Here is a 9,463-nt window from a genome sequence, read left to right as displayed (position 1 = left end):
AGCATTCTGAAATCACCACTAAAAATGACATCACCATAGCCGTGCCGAGTTCAACGAGATGCCCCGCTTGACCGTAGCTTGCTCGGTCTGAGCGCAGCGACAGTGACAAGAGATGACCCTTGACCTACATTTCAAGTATTTTGTTTTGGGAGACAGAGAGAGAACTGTTAAGGTTTAGAAGCACAATTTGACCTCAGGAACATTCCTAAGGTCTCTGTGCAAGCCTAACATTGACCGTGTGGCATTAACCCTTAACAGTTAAAAGAAGGTGTTTACATCAAACAGTTTACAATGACATCTCACCCCATAGGAACACATTGCCTGCACCCCTAAATTCAACCTGAAGCCTATGTGGGTTATGAATGTCTTATGAACCTGTCTTCAATGAAACATCCATCAAGCCACTATGAGGTCTACCTGTGTTGATTCTAAGCTTCCTGGAGCAACCGGAAGTGATAAAATCACCCTAAAAGTGTTTTGCCATACCCAACCAGCAGTTTGTGATATATAGTGCATTCAACCCTGTGTAAATCAGTCAGTTCTTAACGTATAGACTTAAAACTCAGGATTCTGTAAAAGCATACCCCGTCAGGATATGTATTTACTTATACTTCCTGTGCCAACCGGAAGTGCCTTAAAATGGGGTCATAGGTGCTGTTTCGAAGGTTTAAAAAAGTCAGACTTTCCAAAACTTTAAATGTGTGAATCGGTCAACCCTCATGAACTGTAAATCAGTAATTTCGCTAAACAGATGTCAAAAGAAAGCTCTCTCACACACACACACACACACACACACACACACACACACACACACACACACACACACACACACACACGACACACACACACACAGACACACACACACACACACACACCACACACACACACACACACACACACACACACCACACACACACACACACACACACACACACACACACACACACACACACACAGCAAGGATGGAGTGAAAAAGTATGGTGCTTAAAGACACACAGAGCCTTAAATGCTTTTAGGGGGGATCCAGACTTCCATACCCGCTCTGGGAGCGCTATACTACCGCCCCAAATCAATGGGTGCTGCGCCTGAGTGATTTATGGAGGTTTTCAAAAAAATTCTGTTTTTTCTTCTGGAAAATATTTTATGTTTTTCTTCTCGAGTCATGGCCTGAGTGATTTATGGAGGTTTTCAAAAAATATTCTAAGTCCAAACTTTTCATGCACCTGGTATTTTTTTGGGGTTACCAGGCGTCATTTTTCAAAACGGCTGAAATTGCTTTTAGGGGGCATCCAGAGTGTCACATGACCGGATGAGGTAACTATTCTTGTTCTTCTTGTAACTTTCCGGTAGGCTAGAAGCTTTCCGGTGTTTTGCTGCTCGACACAGGTCGACGCAGGTATTGCACTTGATTTATCGTTATCGTAACCGTAGGTGCAGCCAAGTGGAAATACGAAAGCTTTCTAGCTATTTCGCACTGACGGTAATTTGAAACACAGAACGTTTTAGTGAAAAGGTGCTTACACCAGAGCCATGTATTTACACTCAGCCACCCTAGCCTTATTACGGGTTAACGTTTTGGTAATTTTGGTTGGCCAACAAAATGTAAGAACAATGACTGCATACGTTTCCCCAAATGTTATACGAAAAAAAAATGTTTTGTTATTGATGGACATGGCAAGGCTGCCATTGTATTTTCAGTTACATTCTGTTCAATAAAAATGGTTTACACGTTTATTTTTTAAGAAATACATGGAACTAAACCGAATAAAAACATAACATCATGCATTGCTTACATTCATTCTATCCTGAAAAGTCTGTTCAGAAAAATCGAAAACAGTACATATAGGCATAAAGCCACAATGTTTTAATAGGGATTAAATAAAGACAATATATATATATAACTCTTATGGTTAAATGGTTAAAAAAATAACAAAATACTTATATATTCATAACGTAAAATAAATAAATACAGGCGATCGTGTCTATGGTTGTTGCAACGGCTTGTGTGTCGCCTACTGGTTAAATTCGTGTCTTTTCGCACGAATTAAGTAGCACAGAAATTCGTGTATTTTCAAACGAATTGAACCACCCCAAAAATGCACAAAAACGCACGAAATCTGCTGAAAATCATTTTGTACATATATGCGCGAATTGAATGTGAGGCTGGGCTGCAAAAAGAGCTGCTAATATAAAGACTCATATGTATAAAATATGTCTCCCTTGGCACCGGTAACCCTTTAGTGCTTGAAGGACTTTGGGGGGGGACAATATGGGAGAGATCTGTTGGCTAAATATTGACACCGGTTTGAATATTCATATCTAATATAGCAAGCTCATAATTAAATTTGCTGACCTCTCTCCATGGAAGGTAAATCATGGAAGGCTTCATTACTCACTGGGCAAACCTGGTTGAATCAACGTTTTTTCATGTAATTTCAACCGAAAAAACTATGTGATGATGCTGAATCAAAAAGTTTTTTAAAAAGTCATCAATGTTTCCTACATTTTTGTTGATGTCAAGTTGAATTCACTTAAGTTGACAACCCAACCAAATGTAAATCAAAACTAGACGTTAAACCAGTAGTGGTGCATGGGTAAAATCACTGGGGAAGCCCCCCCCCCCCCCCCCCCCAAAAAAAGCCATTTCAAACCCTGTGTGTTGTGATAATTGCGTTGTTGGCTCTATATATCATGCGACCATGATATATAGGCCTAAAGGCCGAGACAATAAAAAGACAGTATCAGAATAAATTCAGCCACATCTTTGTTTTATCACAAAACCGGATAGCAACCTCTGTCCAGTGAAGTCCACAAAGCATATTCCATGTACAGTAACAGACAGTTACATGATGTACAGCATGGTCAAGCAAGTTAATGTTTCCGACATTTTCGGGCCACTAAACAACTATTTATTTAGAACCACAGAGAGTTACTACAAGTCGCAAAGAAAACAGGAACTGCCTCCACTATTCCAGCACCATTTCAACTTCAATATTTCAACATCATCAAATTTCCTCTGCTTAGTCTAATACAGTGACAACTAAACGATACCAAAAACAATTTAGTCAATCAAAGTAAGCTAAATATGATGTGCCTGTCCATGATTCTGATTTCTGTGTGTGTGTTTGTGTGTGTTCGTGCAAGTAGAAACTTGTAGAAAAACGCCAATGCCATCCTCCTCTCTTTCATGTTTGACGAAGCAGTCTATCACTCTATCATACAGTACATGCTTGTTGTTGTCCTAGGCTACCTGGCTAAAATGATTGCTCGCTAGCCTAACTTCCATTCATGGGCAACGTTAGCTAGTTAACAGTAGCCTTCTACATCTAGCTACCATATTGAACTGCCATCCTCTCAGGCCAGGGGCACAACAGTGTATGAATTAATGGTTGGATCAGAATCGTTATTATAATCATTGTCCAGTACGGAGAATTAAGTAAAACCACAAGTCCAAATCCCTATCTCCATCCATGACTAACTTAGGAAAGGGACAATTTTAGCTAGCTGGCTAGCTAGCCACTGGAGGACAACAACACAACGAGATTCAACAATTCAAGTTTTTCTGTTAAAGACATATGCTCTCAATGGGATTTGATAGGAGTGACGGCAAATCGAAGCTGGCTTCCCTTGAAACTGTTTTTTGGTGCACCAGGACCATTTAGTTTAGCTCAACTCTGATTGGCAAATGTTTTAATACTTTTTTTGTCAATGGAGGCCAGATGGTTGCTGGCTTCTCTTGCATTCAATGCTACAGGCGGAAACAATGTCATTCTCGTTTGGACCATAGAGAGATAGAGGGGCGCTGTTTCACTCGCTCTGAAGCTTTCTCCTGTGAGATACATTCAGCCTCTTGCGAATTGAAGGAACATTCTGAAGCAGAAAGAGACGGAAAAAAAATTGTTTTATGTTTTTTTATTGTAATTTTTTTTGAGAAGACTGGCTTTCCTTGGCATCCATGAATACACGCCACTGCGTTGAACTGACGTCTGTGCCCAATGGGTATTGTATTGTCTTTGTGGGCGCCGTCAAGGGCCGAGACATTACACCTGGCAATGCAAAAGCAGGAACAGCTTTTGTTATTCTGTTAATCAACTCAGAGATGGGAGCAAGTTTGTTTACATCCTTGTAGGATACACGAGAGGGTGTTTAAACAAACAGACAGCAGGTTGGCTGCAACAAGTCTCCTCAACGCAATTAATCTCCAACAACATGATCGTGTGTGTGTGTGTGTGTGTGTGTGTGTGTGTGTGTGTGTGTGTGCGTGCGTGCGTGTGTGCGTGCGTGAGATGGCAGGTTGGTTGCAACAAATCACCTCTCAGCAATTAATCAACGTGTGTGTGTGTTCATAGCCTACATAAGTTATGGACAACTTTGATGGGGGCCGCAGCTGCTCATGTTATGGGTATACTTGTCATCATCAAGGACTATGGAGTTTTTTAGGATAAAAAGAAATGGCACAGGTAAAATGCTAGAGGAAAACCTGGTTCAGTCTGCTTTCCAACAGACACTGGGAGACAAGTTCACCTTTCAGCAGGACAATAACCTAAAAGATAAGGCCAAATGTACACTGGAGTTGCTTACCAAGACAATTTTGAATGTTCCTGAGTGGTCTAGTTAAAGTTTTGACTTAAATTGGCTTGAAAATCTATGGCAAAACTTGAAAATGGCTGTCTAGCAATGATCAACAACCAACTTGACAGAGCTTCAAGAATTTTAAAAAGAATAATGTGCAAATATTGTACAATCCAGGTGTGCAAAGCTCTTAGAGACTTACCCAGAAAGACTCACAGCTGTAATCGTTGCCAAAGGTGATCCTAACATCTATTGACTCAGGGGTGTGAATACTTATGTAAATCGAGATACTGTATTTAATTTTCAATAATTTTGCTAAAATGTCTGAAAATATGTTTTCACTTTGTCATTTGTCATTATGTGTAGTTGGGTGAGATAAAAACAATCTATGTAATCCATTTTGAATTCAGGCTGTAACATAACAAAATGTGAAAGTATGAATACTTTCTGAAGGCACTGTATGAGTTATCCTTCTGAACAGCGTGCATAAAGTTAAACAGGTTGCATAAAGTTTAATTTTGAAGCATCAAAATTACTGTGCATAAAATACACTTAGTGTACAAAACATTAGGAACTATGATCCCTTACTGATGTCACTTGTTAAATCCACTTCAATCAGTGTAGATGAAGGGGAGGAAAGGGAAATGGGGATACCTAGTTAGTTGTACAACTGAATGCATTCAACTGAAATGTGTAACCCAACCCCACTGAATCAGAGAGGTGCGGAGGGCTGCCTTAATCGAGATCCACGTCTTCGGCGCCCGGGGAACAGACAGGTTAAATAATGATTTTTAAACCTTGAGAACATTGAGACATGCATTGTGTATGTGTGCCATTCAGAGGGTGAATGGGCAAGACAAAATATTTAAGTGCCTTTGAACGGGGTATGGTAGTATGTGCCAAGCGCACCGGTTTGAGTGTGTCAAGAACTGCAACGTTGTTTGGTTTTTCACGCTCAACAGTTTCCCGTCTGTTGAACACCGAAAGGTCATCCAGCCAACTTGACACAAGTGTGGAAAGCGTTGGTCAACATGGTTCAGCATCCCTGTGGAACGCTTTCGACACCTTGTAGAGTCCATGCCCGGACGAATTGAGGCTGTTCTGAGGGCAAAGGGGGTGCAACTCAATATTAGGAAGGTGTTCCTAATGTTTTGTACACTCAGTGTAGCTAGGACTAGCTTGGAATCGGTCATATTTCTTCACATAAACAAAGAGAAAACTAAGATAGAAAATAAAGATAAAGCCTATAATGAATTTTTAAAAACGCAACTTTAATAATTCAGGGATCTGTAGTAGCCTAGTTAAAAAGCCACAGTGTTTCAAGTTGACCTTATTAACTAACATAAAGCACAGAGACAAGTTGTTAATTTTCATGAATGATTTACAATTAGGGCTATCGGTGATTAAAATGTACAAAATTGGTGAAAGATAAATTACATTTCAACTTATTATAATAAAGACGTAGGCTGTAGGGCTATTCCACAATTTAAAAAAGTGTAAGAACATTTTGGTCTGTTTTTTAATAATCTTTTAATAATCTCTTTATAGTAATCATAATATTAACATTAGTATTATTAGATTATAGGCTACTCTTATGGGCTTTTATTTGCCCCATCACTAAAACTATTATGTCCACCCTTTTTCCTCTCGGAGCGCGCGAGTTTCCTGATTGGCACCGGCTAAGGGCGCACGGATGTGTTTAGATTCTCCCTTCCCCTCTCCTGTAATCCTCACCATCCATCCCTCCCCTTCCCCCGCGACGGGTCCGTAAGTGCCTGAATGCCATGTGATAATAGAGCGAGACCTGCAGGGGTCTCTGCGCCGCTCCAGCCTTACAAAAACGGCGCGGGGTGGCCAGAAGAGCGCACACGAAGAGCACTAGGCCCGAAGCGAGGAGCATCACCAACCCCTTGCCCTGTACTGTCGCAGAGACTGCGCAAGAGACGGGCTGTATTTGATGTGTTGTACTTTTACGCGCGAGATGAACGTGTAGGCTAAATTAGTGTGCGCCTGTGGAAGAAAAAAAACACGATTCTTCAAGGAAACCTTTTGGTGCTTTTTGTGATCCGCATCTTTGGGGAATTCCGCTGGAGAGAACATGACCAGAGTCTGTGTCTGTGTTTGCCTGACTGACTCACCTAGGATCTTCCATGTACACCACTAAAAGAAGAACAACATGCCAGGAGATCAATGATTTTGGAGTCTCCAAACTTTGGAAAACTCTGACTCGCGCAAAGTCACTCATACTGACCAAAGACTTGCAACAATATTCAGGCGCCCTCAACAAACAATATACAGCTTATGCTATTGATACATCATAAATAAGTAACCAAAAGCATGCCTCGTCCGGGGAAGAACTCGTACAGCGACCAGAAGCCGCCTTACTCTTATATCTCTCTGACAGCCATGGCTATCCAGAACTCCACCGAGAAGATGCTCCCACTGAGCGACATCTACAAGTTCATCATGGACCGATTCCCTTACTACCGGGAGAACACACAGCGGTGGCAGAACTCTCTGCGACACAACTTGTCCTTTAACGACTGCTTCATCAAAATCCCCCGGCGGCCCGACCAGCCGGGGAAAGGCAGCTTTTGGGCCCTGCACCCAGACTGTGGGGACATGTTCGAAAACGGCAGCTTTCTACGCAGGAGGAAGCGCTTCAAACTGCTGCGCGCTGAGCACATGGCCTGCAAGAGCTCCCCGATGATGCACTATTTCCACCACCAGGGCAAGCTGAGTGGAGGACATCATGAGCACCAAGGCCCCGCCGCGGCAGTGGGAAGGCTCCCCCACTTCCAGAGCTACGGTAGCATCAACTGCGGACAGTCCGGCGGCTTCAAGCACCCGTTCGCCATTGAGAACATCATAGGTCGGGACTACAAGGGCGTGATGACGAGCGGGCTGCCCATCACTTCGGTAATGCAGCACCTGGGCTACCCTGTGCCCGCGCAGCTCAGCAGTGTGGTCAACTCAATGTGGCCGCACGTCGGCATGCTGTCAGATTCCATGAGCGCCATGCCCATACCAGTCTCCTCAGAGTACGCTCCTTTTGGCGTGTCCATGAAGGACCTCTACCATCACGCGAGCGGACAGACGCTACCCACCATGCCCGTGCCCATCAAACCGACCCCGTCTATGGGTCCGATGCCCGGTCTTTCGGGCCTTCCGCCCGGCCCATCGCATCTCTGCTCCCCTTCATCCTTGCTGGAGAAGAATGGTTCCCATCCTTTGGAGGGCATGGACAATCCGATACACCCGGCTCTCCTGCTGCCTTAACCTGACAAAACGTCAAAAACTCGATTCTGTATCGATGAGGGAACAAACAACATAAGGGGCAAGAGCAGTATCTAAAATGTTAATCATTTAGCCTATAGTTGCCTAAAAGTTGAGCAGGTATGGTGACCTGTGAAGGAATTCAGACTGTAGTCCTATCATTCAGTGATGAGTTGGCTACCACGCATTTCAGCATAATTTGTTCTTAATCCATTAGCACATTGTGAAGGCATTTGCCACATTAAAAGTGGCACTGAAATACAATCAGGAATTGACCCAAAGAGAGTTTTGATTTAATAATCATAATTAATTAAATAAAAATATAGAGGAAGATCAAAACTTGCTGCCTCAGTTTTTACATGTTTGAGTGGATAATATAAATTGTTTTAAAGTTTTTGTTCATTAGATTTAATTGAATAATTAAATGTGTAGTTTAATAATAACACAATGTATATGGACTGTTGTTATTAGCACGTAAGATAAATGTTATAACTGTAAAATAACATTATTTATCTTAAGAGATTTATAAAGAACTTTAAACGAAATACATAATCTGTCATGAGTTATTGTGTTAAGTTTTTATTGGAATGATTTGTTTGAATTATCGAGACGTTTTTTTCTGATGTTGTTTGCTAGTTTTCATTTAGTGTGTGACACCTCGTGCGAAAGTCATGAGAACAAGTTCAACTATTTTGCACCTTATTAGGCCTATAGGCCTACACACGATATTTCAGGTTTCAATTTATGCGGTTACATTCAAGCTTATTCAAACTCATTCACGCTCTTGAAAATGTTGTAATACAAACAAGAAGGCAAATGTTTGCTTTGAGGGGTATCGTGATATTCACAGAGCTCGTCACGGAGCTGAAGAGTAGTTTATGCCTTTTATAGTTAGGTTTGAATCATCTACACATAATCACACACATGGGCGAGGGCAATAAAGCGCCAAAAAAACATTCTGACTCGCGCGGAACCTTACCCAAATGAAACCGTTTATTAACAAGTGATTTCACAGTTTTTGTATACAAGCCAACGTCCCACATATTGAATTATATTGAAACATGCTGTTAGACTATGCTAACATCAAATATCATTTTCCGAATATTGTTGTAACATGTAGCATATAGGCCTATAATTGGAAGCTCTAAACGTTAATTATCAAATGAATAGGTTATTAAATCTGTCAATCAAATTCAGTTTTTGCAAGAACTCAAGAGGTAGCACTGTGTGTGTCTGTGTGCATGTGTGTGTGCATGTGTCCCTATGAGTGTGTGTGTGCCACAAAAGATGGATAGGGGGTGGGGGGTATTATATATCTCCATAACTTCAAAAGCGGGCATTAGATGAAGTTTTCTTTTGTTTTTCTCTTTTCAACATAATCCCACCTTTGAAGTCCAGGGAGCAGGTCCCCTCCAGAAGACAAAGGGCTTGGTACTGCCCACTGACAGTGACTTACTTTCAGGCTGTCTTCCTGTTTAGCATGCCAAAGGCAACCATAACCCATGCCATTGTCACACCAGCCTCTGAACAAATAATTGAGATGCACAAGTGGAGGAAAGACGTGGGAGCTAGGGTTGAAATTGGTCTGTGTCATTATTAACGAGGTCTCTGTCAC

General features: G+C 41.8%; 1 protein-coding gene across 1 annotated transcript; it reads left to right on the top strand.

Moving 5' to 3' along the window:
* Window positions 1-6,471: 6,471 nt before the first annotated feature.
* LOC111975147 (forkhead box protein B2-like) lies at window positions 6,472-8,118 on the top strand. The gene has a single exon (XM_024003343.1). It carries the CDS (start codon window positions 6,910-6,912, stop codon window positions 7,849-7,851), a length of 942 nt encoding a protein of 313 aa, XP_023859111.1. The 5' UTR covers window positions 6,472-6,909; the 3' UTR covers window positions 7,852-8,118.
* The last annotated feature ends 1,345 nt before the right edge of the window (window positions 8,119-9,463 follow it).

Source organism: Salvelinus sp. IW2-2015, linkage group LG15 (genome assembly GCF_002910315.2).
Source record: "Salvelinus sp. IW2-2015 linkage group LG15, ASM291031v2, whole genome shotgun sequence".
Taxonomy (NCBI): Eukaryota; Metazoa; Chordata; class Actinopteri; order Salmoniformes; family Salmonidae; genus Salvelinus; species Salvelinus sp. IW2-2015.
The sequence above is the reverse complement of the archived record's forward strand: the minus strand, read 5'-3'. Positions and strand labels throughout refer to the sequence as shown.

Bases quoted from the DNA above. Each gene is read 5' to 3' on its own strand.
- LOC111975147 (XM_024003343.1), top strand. From the start codon at position 6,910: ATGCCTCGTCCGGGGAAGAACTCGTACAGCGACCAGAAGCCGCCTTAC.